General features: G+C 34.1%; 1 protein-coding gene across 1 annotated transcript in view; it reads right to left on the reverse strand.

The window, feature by feature from the left end:
• Positions 1 to 734: 734 nt before the first annotated feature.
• LOC122797066 (meprin A subunit beta-like) overlaps positions 735 to 24,035 on the reverse strand; it is a 380,136-nt gene continuing 356,835 nt past the window's right edge. Inside the window, exons 10-11 of the mRNA XM_044065841.1 lie at positions 13,342 to 13,468; positions 735 to 1,005 (exon numbers count right to left, since the gene is read on the reverse strand). Coding sequence (XP_043921776.1) covers positions 771 to 1,005; positions 13,342 to 13,468 — 362 coding nt within the window. The 3' untranslated portion in view covers positions 735 to 770. The remainder of the gene's footprint in view (positions 1,006 to 13,341; positions 13,469 to 24,035) is intronic.

The following is a 24,035-nucleotide window of genomic DNA, read 5'->3' on the forward strand; positions in this document are numbered from 1 at the left end:
TAGGTGCAATTGAAGGTGAGTGAGTGTTTTGTAAGGGTTTTGTGTTGGAATTTGAGTGTGTCTTAATGTGTGTAAGTGTTAGATGTGTTGATGTATGTATATGTGTGATGTTTGTGTTGTTTGTGTGTGTGTGAGGGACTGTGAAATGTGTGGGTGTGTGTTTCATTTTTGTGTCTGTGCGATCTCGGAGTTAGTATATATAAGTAGGGAGGTGTGCAGAGGAGCTTAACCCCTTTGCTTACATGTAGTGTAGGTTTGTTTCTCTGTGTTTTTGTGTTTGTGTGTGTTTTGTTTGTTGTAGTGTGGGTTGGACGATGTATGTGTTGTGTGGTGTTTGGTGTGTATGTGTTCGTGATTGTGTGTTTTGCAATTGTGTGCTGTCAGGATTATGGACGTTCGACTTTATGATTTCGAAATATTGAAATTCGGTATTTCAGTATTTTGAAATTATAAAGTGAATCTATATATATATATATATATATATATATATATATATATATATATATATATATGTATATATATGTATATACACCACTGTATTAATCAATAGAAAAATTAAAGTACCTTACAAATTTACTACAAAAGTTAAATAATAATAATAATTAAACGTGCTATCACTTTTCATTAAAATGAATAATTTTAAGTAATGCATCATAAAAAGATTCAGAATTTTATTGTTGTATAATTTTATTCAAAAGGCAACAATTCAGAATATCAAACTTTGAAACATATCATACATATGTTCTCTGTTTCCTTTCCAGTTTCTAAAGTTAAAACGCATTCTTATTTACGTAGGCATTTTCCATAGTATATCCTGGCTCTTTTCTTTCATAAAGTTTCTTCTTGTATTTTTTCTTTAAGCAAACAAGGCTCACAGAGCAGATTATTAACATTACAACAAATATAGAGACAGATGAAGAAACTGCTATTATTATTGTGTCCTGTGCTTTGCCTTTCTTTTCGCATCTTTCTCCCATGTACCAGTGCTCTTCATTTGCTGGGCACCTAGAGTGAAGAAAGGAAATAAATGAAATAATGCCTTGAGGTAATGAAGACAGCTACTTTCTACATTACTGCACTGAGCAAAATATTAGACTTTTATGTGTTTTCATACATCTGCGTATCTACCTCTTATTGTGATCACTCTCATTTTAGTTCATCTATTCCTCTGTATAAACTGATTCTTTGAGGAATGCCACCAAAATTCCAGTTATGGTTTAACAAGGATGCAGCTCATCTAAAATAATATATTTATTTGCTTGCATCTGTAACTTTCCATTCAAGCATCTTAAGACAACAAACTAATATGTTTTGGTTAGTGGTCTTTCTCATCTTAATGAATACATGGAATTACTGTCCTAGGCCTTGTCATTTCTTTTGCTTGCACATATCTTTCTGACTCCAGTTTGAATTAGAACATGCAACTGATATGCCAGTAGGAATATTCAGTGCCATAAAGGTGTGTATAGATACAAGCAACCAATGCAGTTATTACATTTCATTGTACAGGCTCCTGTAAAGCCTGATTAGAGTCGTTAAATGAGTGAATGAGTAAGTAACTATTAAATATAACAATGCTTTAAAAACATCATGAATTTTCCAGGTCTTCACAGACAGAAAATTCTCAAATTGTATTTTTTAGCTATTTATTAGCCAGTGTGATATACTGAATGAAACATACTAATGCTACATATATGTATTGTGTGGTATAAAATTATCTAAACGGATGCACAGATTACAATTTTTAAAGGGTTCTCTTTCACTCTGAAGGCCATCACATTTCTAAAATATATTACTACATTATTCAGAGAAATTTGAAAATGTCATTTTTAGCAATAACAAAGTACTACAAAAAAGTTCCCCTACAAAAAAAAAAAAAAAAAAAAATATGTCTTCACTACCAGTCAGGCATTCATAAATAATAATAATATACCTGAATACTGTGTCTGAGCTGCATGCATAGTACAAAAAGTTAAAATGGCTTAAGAGAAGTACAATATGATGGTTAAGGGATGATTCATATTTAAACATTAACAGCAACATTAAACTTTTTAATGTCTGCAAAAGGAAATTTTGGCTGTACAAGAGATTTGACCCATTGTATAGTTGCAGAATGGAATTATGTGCTTACTGTGAATACTAACATATCAATATGTATTTATTTATTTATCTGATATTTCGAGATGGCCGTCTGTACACCTTGCTATTTTCAGTGAAGGCCCATGGAGAAATAATCCAAAAGTATGCAGAGAAGTTCAAAACACAAATTATAAATATGTTATAAAAATGAAACATAAAGCCAAATGAAGAACTGAAATGCATGGGTTCATACATTTGTTGGTTTATGTCAAGTTTACAGTTAAGGAAACCATAAAGAAGCTCAGTCATAGCACCTAGTATTGGTGGAATATTAATACAGTTCTCATTTAAGTAGATTTTCCTTATGAATCCCAGATGAATATTTCTGATTATCCAACCAGTCATCCAGGATGATATTAAGTTCTCCAGTAAAGTACTCTGCTCAATATATAAAAGGACCCTATTCAAGAAATGAGAGATAAAATGAGCAAGGTACCTGTCATGCTAGTTGGTATTGTTAATGTAATGATATAGGTTCAAGTCTGTAGAGTGAGTGTTTGCTTTATAGCTGATTCTATTTAAGTAAAGGAGTTCAAACTGTATTGAGATATTCACCTCACAGAAGGCTGAGCAGTGATCACCATCTCCGGGCTCTGTACAAGATCGGCTAGATGATTAGAGCTTTTAGACTGTAAGAGTAGCTAATGGGACAAGACTTGGTAAAGAAATGCTGAGTCTATAGAACTGAGTCAGGTGGTTTGTGAGATATATACTGAAGTGGGCATCATAGCAATGATAGGTCAAATAACGACTGAATAAAATAGGAGTATAACTTTTCTGGAACATCAGGAGATTCCCTCATATATAAGTTGTGCAAAGTAAAAGGATTTTCTAACCATTCTAGAAACATAGTGGACAAAGGAGAATTTGTTATCAGAAAAGATAGATAAGTCCCAGAAGACTGAGCCCAATATAAACAGAATGTTATCTATACAGTATTCAATGGTGATACTAGATTTACCAAAGAAAGCTATATTATGACTCTTGACATTGATGTAAATCCATGGTTAACATATAAATATTTGTTCTTGTCGGTGTCTTGCTGGATGTTTTGAGTAGCAGAATGGAATTTGATAACCACCCCAGTCTCCAGGCAATAGCAAAATTGTTTAACCATTATTTCTTATCATGTAAAAAACAAATAACTGCTACCAGTTTGCTTTTCTCACTTTTCCCCAGCTGCCTGCCAGTCATTATCTCTCTCTCTCTCTCTCTCTCTCTCTCTCTCTCTCTCTCTTTCTGCGATTTGTTCCATCATTACCAAACATGCACGTCTGCTGACAGGGACCATCATTTAGACAGACACTAGGACGGATTGAGTTTTATTTTTTATTTTTTGGCTGTAAATTCCTAAACAGTGGAAGAAGGATGCGCTAGTAAGTAGCCCCATCACCTTCCTAAATGCACAGAAGCGATTTCCCTGGTCTCCACCAAAGATATTGTACTTTACTATGTGCTACTGAAGTGCTCGTTCTTTACTATGTTATTTATGACACTCCATGACTATGCAGGCAATATTTATTTAATTGCTTCTTAACATTTGCTGGCAAGGAATCCCATACATTCAAAATGTTATATTATTTTAAGGCCATTATTTTAGATGCAATTTTCAGAATATTGACCTTATAGGCATCCATTTTATGTCATGTATCCTTGTCTTCCACATATGGGATTCAACAGTGAGTCTCTCTCTCTAAATACAGTCAAATATTTTCTAACTATTGCATTATTAGCTTGTGTGATTAAGTGTATGGTAGCATTTCAGCCATTATGCTTTGATATGTAAACAGCAATTAAGTGTTCTGATAAAGCACATATAGTCAGAATAGGGGAATTCACCTACAACATATAAACTAATTCTGAGATCACCATACAATAAAGAAAGGGAAACGATCACAAACTTAGTATAAGTAACTCCAGATTTTCAGCCATTCGGCCTCCACATTATGAGACTTGACATTCGGAGTCCTGATATTTCAAATAACTATCTGTAAAACTTAAAGTATGTTTGGTTAACAATGATTGGAATTATTGCTGTGTAACATTAATAAAGTTTATGTTCACCATATGGCAATCAGGTATGTCCTAGGTCTACACTATTGCAAACATATGCGTCTATGTAATGCTGGAAGAACTTTGAAGTACATTATTCAGTTTCTAAATCAGGATTGTATTTGGTTTCAAGATCACACAACAATTTCAGCTGCTGTAAAATAAGAAATAAGGAGCCTGCCAAATGATAAACTGGGCATTAATATAGTTAAAACTTTCAGTAAAACTGTATTACAAATGTATAACAATGTAATATCAAATGAGTTGATGCTGTATATTTTTTGCTTGAATTTCTGGACCTTTATCTGCCTCTGTTGCTGGATGTAGCGTGTTTCCAGATCATAAACTGTAGACATGAAAGATTGATACTGTTTGGAAGAGGTTATATTCTTCTGTAGCTTGGATTGTGATATGGTTTGTATAAATGCTGTTCAAATGGTTGAAAGATCAGTTTGATTATGATATGGGTTTTATAAATTTTCTTCAAATGGTTGAAAATTCAGTAATGATTTTTCCTCAGAAAAGGGGGGAAAAGCATGTCTAACATATATACACACACAAATACACACATGTATGTATATATATATATATATATATATATATATATATATATACACACACATATACATATATGCACACACACACACACACACACACACGCACGCACACACACACACACACACACACACACACACACACACCCTAGCCGTGTTTAATTTTCAAGAGGTATCACTATAGTCACAGAAACATATTTTAAAGGTCTTATTAATTGCACAGGGGATTACTGTTGTTGCATAAACATATTTTAAAGGTCAGATTAACTGTACATCTGAGTCTCAGATTTATGCTGCACTTGGCAGGTTACTAGAGGCTGAGTAATATTAAACTAACCTCCACATGCAAATCAGGTAAAAACAAATGATTAAAAATATAAAAAGAATGCTCTATGAGAATTTTTTCTTTTTTTTTGATTTTTCTGACTTTCCTGGTAAACAAATGTAAAACAAATAAATAGTAAAATAAAATGATATAGAAGAGCTGGGCCATATCTTATTTTTTAAATAAATTGCAGAACTATGTAAAACAGTATCATTATGAAGTTAAAAAAACTAATCTTGCTACAGAATCATAACTTATAATAATAAATATAAAGGTCCAGATAAGATATTTTGCAGACAAGTTTTCCCTGAGTAAATGAAAAACAGTGCAAGTAAACTGTTCCTATTAACTGCAAGCTACTAGGTATAAACAAACATTTGTTAAAGACAAACTTTGACCTGTATTGTCAACAAAGCTGGGGTATGTAGATGATGTGGTATTACATGTAGGCTCTATACAAGAACTTCAGCGGCTGATAAAAGGGAACAGAATGCAAAACTAAAGGCACTCACGATGAAAGTGAGTACAGATCAGGCAGTCGTAATGACAGTAAATGTAAAAAATGAGAAGAAGCTGAGAAATGAGATAGAAGGGGAAATAATGGAACAGTTTAGCAGCTTCAAGTTTGCGGGAGGGATGATTGAGAAGAAGGGAAGTTTGAATGAGGAGTTTAAAGTTAGAATGAGAGGGACTGCAGCCACCTGACACAGAGTGTCAAAGAATCTGATAAAGTAAGGTATATGTAAAAGTGGAACACCCATGCTACTTTATAGCTCAGAAACCTGGGCAGTGAAAGCAGAGCAGTTGAGAAAGCTAGAGGTGATGGAGATGACATGTATGAGATGGGTGGTAGGATGCACACTGTATGACAGATGAAAAAAAGATAACATCAGTGCAGAAGGCCAAGTAACTCCAATTGCAGAGAAGGTCAAAGAGAACAAAAGTTTATCCAAAGGATTGTTATCCCTCTTATTTTTTTGAGTGAGTTCTCAATAGTATGAACTTTTTTTATGTAAATCAATGGTTACATTTATTTAGTAAGGAAACATTTCAGTTTATCGACTGCAGTTTTGGCAACTGCCATTTTGCCAAAAATGTTTCACTAAAATCACTTCAGAGATAATCATTTTTCTCTGCTGTTGTGTGACCTTTTGGTAGGTACTGTTAAGTCTGTGGGTGTGAGGGTATACCCTACCTGGGCGTGCAAGGGTGTTTGCCCATCTGCAGAAAAAAGAATGACTTTGATATTTGCCAAAAGTGATGTCAGTAAAATATTTTCATTATATTTGGCTTTGTGGAAAATGCTGTTGATGTATTGACATGGATCAATGTTTTAAAAATTATTTTTGAGCAAACATAGCAATAGTTCCTGGTTGCAAAAGAATATCATCCATACTCACACTGTCAGAGGAGCATTTGGGAAATCATTGATATGTAATCATTCTGTACAAGAAGTATCTGCTCCACCTCACCAGTATTAATTAATTAATTAATTAATTAATTCTTGTCTATCTTAAATTGTCCATGTCATTCTCACTTTGCACAAAGGCAATCCATAGATACTGAACCCTTTACACAATGCCTGCAATTCAACAAAATCCATGCCAGATATTTTAAATAAAAATTCCCACCTTTCTATTTCCAGGTCTTGATGTTGATTTGCTAAATCAGTCAACAGTTGTACAACAAACAATTAACTTCAGTCTACAAGTAATGCATATAAAACTGTATTTTTCCCCATGGAGAGCTTCTGAATAATATTTCTCAAGTACTGCATAAAAAATGGTGCTCTGGAGCTTCTTCTTGCATATGTCTAGTCAAGTTCTTTGTTTCTGTCATTTACATAAGCCATTCATTTAATCCTATCTTATCATCCTTGTTGCTGTAATATAATGCATGCTTTCTAGCAGCTTCTTGTCAATGTCCTTGCCCTGAAACTGCATCAGAAGCACCCACTGCATACAGGGTTATTCACTTGCATGCAGTGAACTTGACTTAATTACACCCAACTAGGTACTGTACTGTTCAGATTTCAATCTTCATTTTTTTACTCAAAAACAAAAATCTTCTTTATTTTCTGTCATATATATGTTTGGTCCTTCTAAAGAGAATATGCATGGCATGACTATTTATAACTAGGCCCCATCTTTGGCTACTGAAAAACAGAGTTCCAACTCATAGATTAATAGGTTCATAGATAATCAATAGACAATCAGCCTAAAGACAATTACAAGCCTAGCCAATAACCCATAATCAGAAATTCCCTTTAGCCTTAAGGAGAGAAGAACAAGGTAGACTGGGGGAGGATTTTAGGCTGCAGATCCAAATATCTAGGTTTGTCTTAAAGGTGGTAATGGTGATACTCTGCTTGACATAAAGTGGAAGCTTGTTCCAGAGATTGGGGATATGTTGGGATATTTATTTGTTAATAAAGATTTAATTTCTTTAACCTGGTATTTGAGAAGCCATTTGTCCTGTGAAAGAACAGAAGGTGGAAGTGGGCTGGAACTTCCATGGCTTAAAAGGCTAGATACAACTTCCTATGAAGGAGTTTGTAAGAAACTAAGTATAGCAAGATGGCTATCAGTCTGTCCTGATCACTAAGATTTATGAGGCCACAGATAGTTTTTAGTTAGAAACCTCTAAGGTCTCTTACACTACATGTTCAGACACATATATGAAAAAAGGATATTATATTCACTAATGGGTCTGATGATATATGAGTCATGGTGAGGTAGAAGTTCTTTGGATCAAGAGAAGATGCCTGTGGCATTTAGATGAGCCAGATAGAAGACTTGACCAACTACTGCAGTGGTGTGATGATCAAACAATAAGGCATTATCAAGAAGAATGTCTAAAGCTATTATGGCAGCATCGGATTGGAGGGCTGTATCACATATATGGTACGAGACAATGCTTGGTTATCAAAATTAACAATACTACATTTTTCTCATTTAATTTGAGACCGTTTGTCTTTGCACTCATTATTAACGTGTAACCGATGCTGGAACTATTGTGAGTAAATGGAAACTGAAATAACAACACCCAATTTACAGTGAACTGCAAACTGAGATAACTATAGACTAAGAGTGTTGACCTGAAGATCTGACAAATAGATGCCAAATAGGAGAGAGCCCAAACACAGAGTCCCATGGTACACCACTGGTAACTCTTTTTGCTTTCAGAAGTGGTACCTGCAACTCTAACCACATGAGTTCTGTTAGATAACCAGTCAGCTATCCACTTTACAAGATAAGAATTTAGATTTAGATTTACAAGTTTGTCAATAAAGCCTGCATGAGGGATAGTGTCAAAGGCTTTAGCCAGGTCCAAATATAATGTTTGTACTGCTTAACCTATATCCACTGCACTGGTGACTTTCTCAAAGAAATTAATGAGGTTGAAGAGGCAGGGCCTATTTTTTTCTTGTTGGCAAAACCAAATTAATGAATGTCAGATTAGTGAGGCCTGAGATAATATGTCCCATGGTTTTCCATATGGGGCTAGTTAGACCAATGGGTCTATAGTTACCAGGTTTTGTTGTTGGACTGCCCTTATGCAATGGCATTGCAATGGCTGTTTTTCAGGCTTTAGGAATGTAACCAGTGAAAAGGCTTAGATTAAAGAAATTAAGTAGAGGTTGAGACAGCTCATATTTGGCACCGATAACCTGGCAACCTGATATGTTATCTGGGCCCATGGATGAAGTATCCATTGTTTTTAAGAGGGCTGATAGAACTTGTACCATATTAATTAAAGAGGTGGCTAGGATTGTGAAATCTGCAGAATAATGATCGCTGTAGACTATGTACAATTTACACTAAATTTGTCAGCTAGGATATTAGCTATTTCCTTTGTGACAGAGCAGGCAGTATTATTGTAGACTATATTTAAACACTGTTGGGTGTTCGTTCTTAATTGCCTGGCATAGACAAAGAAAGATTTGTAGTCATTTTTTTCCAATGGCTATTTTAAGTTTATATTCAGCTGTGAGTTTTTAAATAGTTCTCTTAAGATCTTTAGTACTTTGTTTAACTGTGCTCTTAAAGAAAATGGAACGACGCCTCTTGTAAGCATTAAGTCATCTTCTTTCTTTTGTTCAATAATTTATTTATACAGGTATTCTACCCGAGGACTACCCTCAAATACTTCTTCTGAAGCCAGACCTATTATTTCAAACTCGTCCCTTCCATTACCAACCTCTAATTCAAATACCTTACTCATAGGACACCTTAATATCCGAAGTGTCAATAACAAAGTCACCCATCTCCACTCTCTTCTTGAATATCACTCCTTTGATATCTTCTGTCTAACTGAAACCTGGTTAAAACCCTTCACTAAAGATACTGAAATCATTCCCCAGGCTACAACATTCTGAGACTAGACCGCAATACTCACAAGGGTGGGGGAGTAGCACTTCTATTTAAGACTGAACTAAATATATCCTTAGTACCCTATGTTCCCCTGGAGATTAGCAAGACTGAACTCCTTATTTCAAAGCTGCAACTGAACCCAAATAAAGCCATCTATATTATCTGTATCTATCTACCTCCTGGAAATAACTCCATAATAATAGAAAATATCCTTAGTTGGGCCTCTTCCACCTACCCACAAGAAACTGTAATACTTGGAGACTTCAACCTCGACTGGTCCTCAGTTAACACTAACAACCCAGCCTCTCATATTAATCTCCATGGCTTTACTCAGACAATAAACACCTCTACTAGGATTAATAAACCTAACAACAAAGAAAGTATACTAGATTGGATTCTTGTTAACAAACCGCAACAAAAATATCAAGCCGGTACTTTGCCTGATGACATTAGCGACCACAATTTAACCTATATCATAAGACAAAAGAATGTCACTACTAATACCCCAACCTTCAGGACCTCACATAGTAATAAATATTTTAACCCTATCCTATTTAAAACTGAACTAAATGCCTGTAACTGGAACCCTCTAAAAACTCTTCCTCTTGAAGAAGCTGTTCAATATTTTAACACCAAATTCTTAACAATCCTAGACAATCATGCACCAAAACGAACTATCAGAGTTAAATCTAAACCAGCCGCCTGGCTATCTAAGGAAACAAGACAAAAAATGTTACTCAGAAACAAATCTTGGATAAAATGGAGAACTAGAAAATCTCCCTCAGATCAACAGACCTTCAGACACTTAAGAAACAGTACCAAAAAAGCTATTCTTTCTGACAAAAAAAAACTACTATAGTAATCTCCAGCAAGTGAATCACAATAATCCCCAAAAATTCTGGTCAACCTTAAATAGACTTCTTCACCCTGGACAGACTACCACTCCCTCTCCCTCTGGGTGTGAAAAGAATTCTTCCCATGAAACTGCCAATGCTTTCAACTCCTTCTTTACTGATACTATCAATTCATTGGCCTCTCACCTTTCCATTGACAATTCTAGCATCCCTGATCTCGCATCTTCTAATCTACCAACCTTCATAGTACAACCCATCTCCACCACCTTTATCCAAAAATGTATCCAAAAACTTAAACCATGTACCCCATCTGCTGACCAGCTTCCATCTGAATTCCTCCAAAAAGCAGCTAATGAAATAGCCTATCCCATATCCATTCTTATTAACAGAACTATTAATGAAGAAACCATACCTGATATCTGGAAAATCTCTCACATCATACCCTTACATAAAGGAGGAAACTCCAATGAATACTCTAATTACAGGCCTATAGCCCTCCTGTCTCCACTAGCAAAAATCATGGAAAAATGTGTTCACTATCAGTTAATGAATCACTTAACTAAAAATAACATTCTAACTGTCAACATGGCTTTAGGCCTTTTCATAGTACTACCACCGCTCTCCTTTCCTTTACTGACTTTATAAACAAAAACCGCAATAATAATATCCTATCTTCAGCACTCTTTATTGACCTGTCCAAAGCCTTTGATATGGTCAACCACCCCCTCCTCATAAAAATCCTGGAATCTCTTTCCTTAGAACCCAAGGATATCCACTGGTTTACTTTCTATCTCACTAACAGGAAACAGGCAGTCCTCTGGGATAACAAACTCTCTTCTCTTCTCCCAATTTCACTTGGTGTCCCCCAAGGCTCTATTCTTGGACCTCTTCTTTTCTCCCCATTTATAAATGACTTACAAGTAGCTATTCCCCAAGCTACATGCATACAATACGCTGATGACTCCACACTTATTTGTTCTGCAAAAACCATCTCAGAGCTTCAAACTATTACTCAAAATGTATTCCACACAGTTGAGGCATGGTTCTTAAAACGCTGCCTACTTTTAAATGCTAAAAAAATGAAACTCCTCCTCTTTAAACCCACTACTAGGTCCCCCACATTAGACTTCTCTACCTCATCTAATAATGGCACCCTTATATCAGCCGACTCTACTACCAAGCTGCTAGGTGTCATGATTGACAACAGCCTTACCTTTGATTGTCACATCAATAATACCATTAAAACTGTAAACAGAAAATTGGGCTCCTTCTACAGAATTAAAACATTCTTAACCCCTACAGCCAAAGTTACTCTTGCCCACTCTCATCTTATTTCCACTCTTCTCTATGCCTCACCTATCTACACTAACCTGAAGAAAAATAATCTCTCTAAACTGGCTAACACTTACAATAGTATCGCTAGATTTGTTACTGGTAATCAATTTAGAACTCACCACTGTCTGAACCTACAGCAACTTCAATGGCTTGAATTAAAAAAACATGTTGCTACTTTCCCAACTTACCTTTGTACATAAGGTATTCTATCAACCTAATAACACACCCGTACTTTCCAATCTTTTTACCCCTTACTCTAACCTTAATTCACTTCGCTCCTCAAGCAAACTCCTAGTAACTTTAACTAAATCTAATAACCTTGCTGGCGACTCCCTTTTCTCCAACACCATTGGTAAATACTGGAATCAACTTCCTATTGAACTTACTTCCATTCCATCTCCTGTTCTTTTTAAACAAAAACTTAGAATTTACCTTAAAAATCACTGGTTATGTCCCTGCTTTAACCCCGACTAAAACTCTAACTTCCACAGTTTCCTCTCTTCTTCTCTCTCCCTCTCCTTTTTACCTTCTATTTACTTCAAAGGTATACTACCTCCACTTTATAAGGGTTACCTCTCAACTATCCTTTCCTCCATATGGTAACGTTTCTTATTGCTGATAGTTTATAAATTTAACTAATCTGCTTACTCTTTTTTTCTATTAATGTCTTTTCTTTTTATACTTTCTTTTTATGTCTTAAAATGTTAAATAATGTTAAATAAGTTGTCCTTTCTTATGTCATGGATGTTGAATCTTATGATGTAATACTGTATATTGTCTATTCCCACCACATTTTATTCTGTTCATTTTTGCATACTATGTAACTGTTTTGTCTCTATGTGGAGCTTTTCTCCCCGGGCCTCTGCTGAAAATGGAAATATATCCAGTTAGACTAGCCCGGTTAACAAATGTAAAATAAAATAAAAATAAAATAAAATTTCTCAGTATTTTTGGCATGGATAGGGACTGCCTTATCAATAAAGCTGTTTAAGTGCGAGTAGAAGTCCAAGGCATAGGCAGCAGCTTTATCAATAACCACCATGTCTGAATCATCCTTTGTCACTGCAACTGTAGAAATGGGTTCCTGCTTCTTACACTAGTTTTGTTGTGCTCTATCTGTATGTTTTGTCACTTTTTATCTTACAATCTACTCTAGGGTTCTGTGTTGGACTTAGCATGCAGTATTTCACTAATTATTTTCAAATGATTCAGGCCAGTTTGGCAATAGTACTGTTATATCTTAAGGGCAGACTAAACTATTGTTAGTTGGTAAGTATATCAATTGTGCTGGAATTCTGATCTTGTTTATTCTGTGTACTACACTACATAGTGAGAGGTGATGATAATGCATATGACCCCTGTCTTAAGCACCCCTGCAGGCACAGCTGACACAAAAAGCAGAACTCACTAAATTTCTGTTCCAGTCTACTTGGCCTATATTGAAAGGCTGACATTTCTGACACAAGTATCTTGTCCTATTCCCTCAGATGTGTGAACTGAACTGATGCATAAATCAGAGGAAGTGAAGGCTGACAAGCCTTATTGTTTTTGTTCATCGAATGATATTAAATATTGCTCCATGGTCATGTAAAACAGAAAACTCAAAGAAAGAAAGCACAAGGAAGCTTGGAATTAGTTATTGTATTATATTACGCATTTGTTCCCTTTGAAAATATTTTACCTTTTACAAAAATAAGAATATTACTTACTTGCATACAGCTTTGTTGTTTTCCATGATGCATGCACCTTCATTCTCACACTGTAGTTCAGAACACGTGAGTGCCTCAGGTGTAATACTAGTAGGTTTAGCCTGGGAAGCAACAAGGTGTGAGACATCTAAAGAAAGCAAAAGAAGACAGTGAGAGAAAGGGAGACATTAACTGCATAACAAAAATTAAGTTACATTTTACTTATTGCATATTTAATTGCTCATTACATTATATTACCTGGAGAACATCCACTTAGGTAGATGGCCAGTTCAAAGAAGACCTGGGAAGAAAAGTTCCCTGACTTGCATACTATAGCAGCAACACTACTTTGCAGATAGTTTAACAACTAAAATTTCTAAAAGTAAGCATATAATGTAATTAACATTTCAATAGTACTCTACCATACATTTATGCTGCTGTTCTTTTATTAAAATGACTGTAAATAAATTCACTCTCTTACAGCTGGCAAAAGCACATGAACAGAATACATACATGAACAGTACTTAGTGTTGTGGACACATACATGGCAAATTTCAGTAAATGATTTCATCAAGATACATTTGGTTGAGAATGAAATATAAAATGAACACATCAAGGTACTTTATTTATGACAGGGACAAAGACTCTCAAACTTCCCATGTCATAATTTGTTGAAAAATAGAAGACCCTCATTGATTGCCTCCTTGGTCATTCTATCTTAACGGAATGGTCTTCAGTTAATCTGTTCTCAGCAGAGCACTTGACATCTGTCTCTGGATCTACGTCAGCTCCATGTTCTAAGGTAGTATTGCTCATGCTTATCCATATTAGTTCTTGTTCATTACAAAGCAGTATGATATTAATGGCTATAGCAGTGTAACTGCACATTATCAGCTCAAGCAATAACATTTACATGACCTAATTTGCGGAGGAGCGTTACATTTTATTCTAAAAAATTCTATTTGCTGTAGTGCAAATGTTTGGGACATGACATTTAAAAGCACTATTGTGTAAAATGCCCTATAATAACAACTACAGAGACCACCTAACTGTAAGTAGTAACTTGTTGGAAAAATGAATTTTACTCAAAGAGATCACTTTGTATTAGATTTATTAGATATTTTCAGTGAGTGCTATAGGGTAAAATGTAAAGAAGTTCAAGAGCTAGCTGGTTAAATTAAAATCTCTTTTTGAGTGTATGCTATCTTAATCACTGCTGCCAAAGACTTGAAGGGCCTCTGTGACCACCCGCACTTCCCATCCTCAGTGGCCCTTATTCCTCATTCATATGATAAAGCACCAGTGTGATCACAATGGGGGGATCCAACTCTAGAGGCTCTAGGCCCAGCACCAGGGGTATGTACCATCATTCTCCACTGACGGGAAAGAGGCCTGGTGAGGGTCCATCATACTAATTGCACATGGTGGGGATTTCTGTTTTAAGTCCTAGGAGTGCTGAGTTATGTCATCTGGTAAAATCATACAATGGACATACAGTAAAAAAGCATGTCTCACCATGGCAGTGACATCCCCATCACAGTTACTGGTGTCTACGCATAACAAAACAATAAGCAAGTTACTAAAATTGCATAAGCAATTGGGTGATGAAGGGAATCTCTGTTTAACTTAAGACTAAGTGGAGAACAATGATCCAGATATATTAATTTAAATAGAAGGGTATTTAATAACAGGGGGTTTCTAGCTGTTAGCTAGAACTTATATTGCTGGCAACTGCTGAAACTGTCTGTGGTGTCTCTGTATTTAAGTAGTATTGTTGAACTTAGCTCAGCATTCTATGCTCTCTCTGCACAACCTTTGTTAATGCACTTCCCAGTTATTCTGCTGTGGAGCAAGATGTATAACAATCCATTCAAATCCAAAGTACTAAGTTACAGTTTGTAAAGTGCTTACGGTTAAAGACTACTTCTCTAACAGGAAATACGGGGCACAAATGCTTTGCTATTAAAACAACATCAATATATGTAAATACTGCAATAAAAGAGTGGCACAGCTGTGCAGTGGTTAATATTCCTGCATAACAGCACTTGATTTTTTGCTTCTTTTCTCAGGACAGATACCTTCTGTCCCAAAGCTGGCATGTCATCCTTATACCTTTTTTTTTGCTGCAGTCTCTGGTTTCCTTCCACATCCTCAAGACATGCTGATAAATGAGATGGAAATTTTCTAAATTGTCACAAACATGTATGCTTATCTCCTTGCAGAGGGCTCATAGTATGCATGGTGTGTGTGTGTGTGTGTGTGTGTGTGTGTGTGTGTGTGTGTGTGTGTGTGTGTGTATGTACGTGAGTGAGTGAGTGAGTGTGTGGCTCTCTTGTCTTAATCATATTCTTAAACTGAATGACTGGCTCAGTCATTTGCATGAATACTGATTTAAGTATAACTATATCACTGAAAAAAGATAAACTAGTATAGCATAAAATTTGATTTAGGTAGCTAGATTATAAAACTGCACATTTATTATTAGTATCTAAGTCATAAAAGGTGGATGTTTTGCTTTTTTTCTTCTTCTGGTGATCATTAGTTCTCCTTCTGTAGGCCTTGAGGCCATCTGGTGCTTACATACAGGATCTGCTTCTCATACAAGGTGAGAGACAACTTAAGATTGCCATCAATTAATCAGGTATGAAGGTGTTTTGTGTTTTGCCAGAATCCATCTTCCATTCTGTCTAAGAGGTAGGTCATATCTTTGTTGCAATGGCTCAGGGGTAGGGTCTGGTTTAACCTTTCCAAGACAGGAACCATAACATAACATAAGGAGAAAACTATCTCATTTTTAACTGCATCCAGTGCACTGAATTACCTGAGTGCCCCAGCCGACTATGCTGCATCATGGTGATCTGCATTCATGCGGCATTTATTATAATACCCTATTTTCTGGTGGTTAAAGCATGCACCTTCATCACTGAGGGAGTCTGCTACCACTCCTTCTGCATGCATACTTCTGTGCATGCATAAGAGGCTATAGTTACCATCTTGGTAAAGACAAACACACATTCCTGATCTCAATGCTGCATAGTATGTATACTTGACCTCATGCTGGCATTGTAGTCTTCTGACTCAGGTCCATATCTAGGGTGGGGTGCTGGAGGCAACTCCCCTAGATGCAAGCTGTTAAGGTGAATGAGCAGCAGTTTCTGATGGGGCAAAAGTGCAGTGCAGTATAGATATTCATGTAAGTAGCTGTCAGTGATAGCATGATTTCTTAAATGAATGCCAGTATTCCATTTGCACTTTTTTTTTTTTTTTTTAATTTGGTCCTCAGTTTTGGGAAAATATGTTTTGTTGTTTAACTTTGGGTTGAGGAGTACCCATCTGTGGATGTAGTCAGGGTGTCAGATGATCTAGTTACTGTTCAGATTGGACTGTCTTGTTCCCCAGAATGGGTGAAACAGGGTTAGATAATCATTCTCACAATCCTCTTGCAGGTTTCCCCAGCCCCTGGGCTAGTAGATAAACCTATTATCCATTTATTCTATAGAGATGAACAGATATTGTAATTTAATATCAGAAACTGTACTTAATATATTTTTCTACTGAAGTATTATGTAAAGGGATTTATAAAAGCTGACATTGTTTTAGTATGTTTTTGTATAGCAGCTACTTTAACTCATAAAAAACATAATTCCAGAGTACAATAGCAAACTGGTTATGCATAACATTTGTTGGGATACTGTTTCAGAGATAACCCCCCAAAAAAGTGATGAGATGGCAAAGGGGCTATAGGTAGTCATTAACTATTAACAGATAGACAATATTCGTTTAATTATTTTGTGTGTGTAGCTGTCAGCTATTTTGAAGAAACATATGTGTGGTGATTTTTTTCCATACCTCACTGATTCACTGCAAAATCAGTTGATTTCATATCCTTTATTTAACACTGACAGCATGTCCATTCAATGAAGAGAACTTTATTGCTTTCCTAGTAGACCCCTAAGATCTCTTTGAAAATTATCCTCATCGATTTACCATAATGGAACTATGTTTGAATGGGTCTGCCACTGTCTGGATTGTGGCCTGTAGACTACAAGCAAATCCAACATCAACAAATCATGGTGATCCTCTGTTAACTGCAGCAGAACAATAATTAATGGGGTATAGAAAACACTGAACACATGTTACATATGCAACATTCACTGTAAGATACCCAGTTGGGGTATCATGTAAGACTTTAGGACTGCATAACATTCATTGTCCTATTATTACAACTTTGCAAACTAAAAGAAGAAAGAGATTTACATGAAAAAAATAAGATATAATATATAAAAAGAAGTTGTTCTTGAGAGAAAAGATGATGGTGTCAACTTTTTTGAAAAAGAAGTGGAAATTGAAAAGGAAGGATATTGCACATAGAAAATGAAAATATAAAATACTGAAGTATAAACAAGATGAGATAATAAAGGTAGTGAAAAGGTATGCTGAGAAGATGTATGAGGAAGATAAAGCTATTGAAGACAGAATGTAGAATGTAAATCAATTACAGAAGCCAGAGAAAGGATATGGAAAGTGATAAGATGTATGGATCTGGAAAATGTTTTAAAAGAAATACATAAAAAATAATCAGCACTAGAACCAAATGACTCAGAATATAACATTTATAAGGACATGATGGAAAATGAAACATCTATTTTAAATGAATATTGAATGAATAGTTGAATGGATGTCTATCAGAGGAAGACATTTGGGATGGGGGGATACAACTTATTTGGGAAAAGGGAATAGAAAAATTACAAAATTAGAAGCTGATAAAACAGTAGGAAATACTGATTATAAAATGTTTATGCAAATATTACAAACAAGCTTTCATGAGGTAATACGGTTTTGCATGAATGGGTATATGGTGTGCAATGGAACTAGGAAAGAGAGATGCTAAAATAATAGAACATATGGTTGATATCATAGTAAGAGAAAAAAAGAGAATGGAAATTGGTACCATGCAAGCTTGTTAAGGCTTTGATAATATTAATAATTTTCCAGCTTGAGTAACAATGAAGAAGAAGGGTATGTGGAAAATGATAAGGGTATTAAGTTCAGTATATGACAATACATGCTGTTAGCATAACAGTGAATGGGTGGTCAAGAGTAAGAGGGGAGTTAAGCAAGGATGTCCAATGAATGTAAACATTATTGTTTCCATTATGAATGCTGTTACTGGAAGTTGTTTTGAATGAGTGAAGCCAGGTGAGAAATAATGGAAGCTGCATCATATGTCACACAAAAATGTTGTCATACAAAAATTATTAGTGATAACCTGTTTTCAAAAAAAAGTATATATATATATATATATATATATATATATATATATATATATATATATATGGTTCCCTATCAGAAGCCTGAAACACTATAAGCCTGAAAATCAAAATCCTGAAAACTATAGACTGAAAGTTCAAAATCCTGAAAGCCCAAAATCCTGAAACTCAAAATCCTGAAAACACAAAATGGACATACTGACGTCATTGTGGCTTTGCTATTGTTAGCCCTGTGGTGTTGGGTCATGCGTTGGGTTCAGGTAAGTGTGCGGTTGGTTTTATGTTAGGGTTAGGGGTGGTTTAAGTGAGTTAGGGTTAGGGCGCAGGTTAGGCATGTATGCAATAGTGACAAATATTGGGGTTAGGGGCGGTTTAAGTGAGTTAGGGTCAGGTGAGTGTGCGATAGTGACGGACCTTAGGGTTAGGGTCAGGGTCAGTTGGTAGATATTAGTGTCTTTATAGTGACATATTAGCATTATTTGTGTTTTCAGGATTTTGAGTTTCAGGATTTTGGGCTTTCAGGATTTTGAACTTTCAGTCTATAGTTTTCAGGATTTTGATTTTCAGGCTTATAGTGTTTCAGGCTTCTGATAGGGAACCATATATATATATATATATATATATATATATATATATATATATATATATATATTTATTTTATTTATTTATTTTACAGTTGTTGACCGGGATTGTACAACTGAGCTGAAAAGCCATTTTTCAGAGGATGCCCGGGGAGAAAAGCTCCAACATATTATACAATTTTCATTATAAATTAGCATTAAAACAGCAATCTTACAGGAATTATTACAAGGCATTAAGTACCAATACAATGTTATACAGTGTCGATAATCAGGAGCATAGCAAAACTCTTTCAAGATGTATGAAAATAAATATGTCATTAAGATTAATATCGTTTTTGGGGTAAGTAGTTACAAAAACCCAGTTTTATCGTAATGTAGTTGCATGAAGGCAAGGCAATTATAATGTTTCTCTGAAGTGATTTGCTTACTAGGTTTTAGAAGACAGTAGAAAGAGTAGTCAAGGAAGATTAGAGAGAGCTAGTGAGAAGAGTGATTTAAGGGCAGAAAGTCGATTAAGGTATGGGAAGTATGGCATGCTTAAGGAGGGAGTATGCAGTGGCAGAACCAGTGACTATTAAAGTGCTCTTTGGTGGTTCTTATTATTTATTATTAATTAATTTATTATTTATTATTATTTATTATTATTATACCTATTATTAGTGCTGATAGTATTAAGTCATGGTAGTAGAAGTAAAGGTGCAATTATGGCAAGTAGGATTGATGTTAAATAAAAACAAAGGTTTTGTGGATAGGAGGAGATTTTTTTTCCACTGGATGAGACAAATGTATTAGGAATAAGGTATGGGATACAAGGTATGAGTTTATGCAATAGAAAGAAGTATTAAAAGAAAGAAAGAAATATGTTTGGAAGACATCTCAGATTTCATATAAAAATTGCATTTATATGATTAATACCTACACTTTACGGAAAATAGCCAATGTTGGGGTATTGTTTATATGCTTCCAGTCAAGTTAAAATATGCGTTTATTTCTTTTCCTGAGGCTCTAGTTTAAAATCCAATAAAGAGAAGATTAGTATACAGCAATAAAGAAAATTTGAATGGGTGGGTGTTAAATTGTGTGAATCCATTCATTCAATACATCTGCTATGGATATTGAAAAAGGTAAAATATGAGAGATAAGAACTGACAGGCAAACCTTTTAAATAAAATATAAACAAATGAGAAAGTGTAATTGGGAAGAATATTAAAGCAAAGGAAAGTATGAAGTGATGAAGATAAAGTAAAGATGTATATGACTAAAATGAAAATATGAAAAATAAAATTAGGTGAGACTCAAGAGGTAGGCAGGAATGACATAAAAACAGTGAAAGAGATTTTGTTTACACATGGTGAAGACTGGAAGAGCATTCAAAGCTGTGATAAAGGTAAAGCAGAGGGGAGTTTTTCATTAGATAAATTGCCTATAAAAGCACAAATTAAATGTAAAGTTCAAGAAGGATGGTTATATAAAGTACATAATTCGAAAGTAACCACAGAACATGTATTTTATTTTCTTTAAAATTATTCAGGCTTAACACATATAATACAACATATTAACATTCAAAGAATGGAACAATCTCAAAAAAAAAGAGAAAATATTTACCATAGTGCTACCCTGAATTAATTAAAATATATTCTTAAATAAAGAAACATAAATATATTAATTAAATATAAACTATTACAAGAAATCAAAAATCAACATTTTTCTAGAAAACTTAATTGTAACTAATTATCTTCAGAAATAGTCTTATTTGTTCTTATCTTAATAGTGATTAATTCTGACAGTGCTTGCAATATTTATAAAGTCCATAAATTATGGTGCAATTTCACATGTCCAATTTTTTGTAATAATTTTCCTAGCTGTTGCTAAAATACTCAGAGTAGAGGATATTGCATGATAGGAATATTTCCAGGAATTGGAGTATTAAATAAAGCTATTGTTTTAGAAAAATTAAATTTGTCTGTCCATAAAGCTTGCAATATTTCTTTCTCTCCCTCTCTCTCTCTCTCTCTATATATATATATATATATATATATATATTTATATATATACCCCATAAAAGGTTTGAGAATATATATATATATATATATATATATATATATATATATATATATATATATATATATATATATATATGGGTCTAGGACATTTCACTGAATGCACATTTCACTGAACGTCAAATTAGTGTGCACTTTTCACTGAAAGCTCAATTCACTGAAAACTCAATTCACTGAAATGCATTTCACTGAAAGTTATATATGGCCTTTTCCCCACTGTAGTGCAACCCTGAAGTTAGTATATATAGTAAGGGGGGTGTAGCCCCCACCCATATTTTAAATATTTTGAGCTATATACATGTATACTTGCAATTCCAATATATTACTCTTTTCCGAACATAAAATATACTTAAAATATGTGGGGGGGCTAAGCGCCCCCACACCCCCAGGGTCACACTACAGTGGGAAAAAGGCCCTATATAACTTTCAGTGAGATGTGGCTCAGTGAATTGAGTTTTCAGTGAATTGTGCTTTCAGTGATTTGTGTTCAGTCATTTGAGTTTCAGTGAAATGTGCATTCAATGAAATGTCCTAGACCCATATATGTATATATATATATATATATATATATATATATATATATATATATATATATATATATATGCTGCCACTTCAAAATACTGACTTTCAAAACCTCTAAACTCAGAATATTGAGACCAAAATCTCTAAAGCTCAAAATACTGAAAACTCAAAATACTAAAACTCAAAATACTGAAAACACCACACAGTATACCAACATTTATTATATTCCAGCACAAGTACATACTGAAACAAATAAAACACAAACCCACTGCTACTTAAATATATCAACTCTGAGATTGCAATTTAGTGTAGTGAAGTGTAATCTTGGAGTTGTTATATTTAAGTAGCAGGAGGTGTGGGGATGCAACCCCCCACATGGGAGGTGCCTATACTTGCAGAATAGTAATATGTTTCTGTATGTAGTTCTGCTGCAATAAAGTTGTGTTGTTATACTGTGTTTTTTTCAATATTTTGAGTTTCACTATTTTGAGTTTTCAGTATTTTGAGCTTTAGAGATTTTTGTCTCAATATTTTGAGTTTAGGGATTTTGAAAGTCAGTATTTTGAAGTGGATCCATATGTATATATATATATATATATAGAGAGAGAGAGAGAGAGGTCTACTTTGATTCACTGAAAACTCATTTCACTGAATTTCAAAACACTTATAAAAAGTCGCTGAAAGCTTAAATCACTGAAAACTCATTTCACTGAATCACATTTCACTGAATTTAAGTACTGTTGGAAAATAAAATGTATATACCCTTTTCCCCACTGTAGTTAGTATATGTAGTTACGAGGGTGTGGGGGGCACACACACCACATTGGGGGGTGAGGAGGGCATACTCCCACCTACTTTTGGTTTTATATTGTTAGCTTTCAGTGAAATGTGATTCATAAATATAAAAGTCAAGTAGGTGGGGGGCTATACCCCCCAACCCCCTAAATTTGGGGGGCTGTGCTCCCACCCCCAACTACATATACTAACTCCAGGATCACACTACAGTGGGGAAAAGGGCATATACATTTTATTTGCCCAACAGTATTTACATTCAGTGAAATGTGATTCAGTGAAATGAGTTTTCAGTGTTTTGAGCTTTCGCTGATTTTTTTGAGGGTGAATTGAAATTCAGTGAAATGAGTTTTCAGTGAATCAAAGTAGACCCATATATATATATATATATATATATATATATATATATATATATATATATATTGATTTGTGCAAAGTATTCCCAATAATCTTTTTAATTTATACTTTTGCATCTTTTACCAGCTTATACATTTTAGATAAATGCACTTTTCCTAAATATTTTTTAAATTCAAGTTTATTTAAAAATCAATAAAGGGTGGAACGTATTCCATATTATATTAGTTATTAATTCATTTTTCAAATTAATATATTTTCTATTAGCTTGTACGGTTAACCAAATATTTATATCAATATAATGTCTATTCATTATAAAATCATAAGTGAGCAAATTGCTCCATTCGCCAACACAAAAAAAAAAAGAAAAAAAAACAACAATTTTCTGAAATTAAAACGTATCAATGCAATCTCCGATAAAAGCTTTGTGAAATATTATAAGGAGCCAAATGTTTAAGTCAGGGTACTTAAAGATAATTTTTTGAATATATTTAATATATACATTATATATATATATATATATATATATATATATATATATATATATATATATATACAGAGAGAGAGATAATTAGTAAGAGAGTTTATTAATATTTTAATAATATGTTTCTTTAACAACCATTTAAAATATTTGCTGAAATCTGATTAATGTTAATCTAGTTTTCACAGGGAATATTTTAATCTATTTTTCACAGAGAACATTTTGCTCTAGTTGTTAATAATGATTTAATAGACCCTAAAATATTATTATAATTAATCAGTGCTATTTTCTTTCAATTTTGTGAAAATGTAATTCCCAGATATTTAATTTGTTGCTCCAATTACACCCATTAATACTTTTTAGTGTTTCTTTTAATTCTTTGTCTGTTAAGATGTTCATTTTGCTATTATTAAAATAAGTCCAGATAAAGACTCATAAAAGTTTAATTATTTAGATAAAGACATTATAGACACATCAATATTACCAATTGTCAAAAATAATTTTCCACAAAGAGCTGAATCTTAGATATATAATGATAATTTATTTTTGAACCCTACTATTTCTAAATTTGATCTTATATAACTGGAAAAAGGTTTACTCACCAAGGTAAATAATAAGACAGAATGGGAGATCTTATTTAAACCTTTCCAAATCT

Source organism: Protopterus annectens, chromosome 3.part0 (genome assembly GCF_019279795.1).
Source record: "Protopterus annectens isolate FY-2018-M chromosome 3.part0, PAN1.0, whole genome shotgun sequence".
NCBI lineage: Eukaryota > Metazoa > Chordata > Ceratodontiformes > Protopteridae > Protopterus > Protopterus annectens.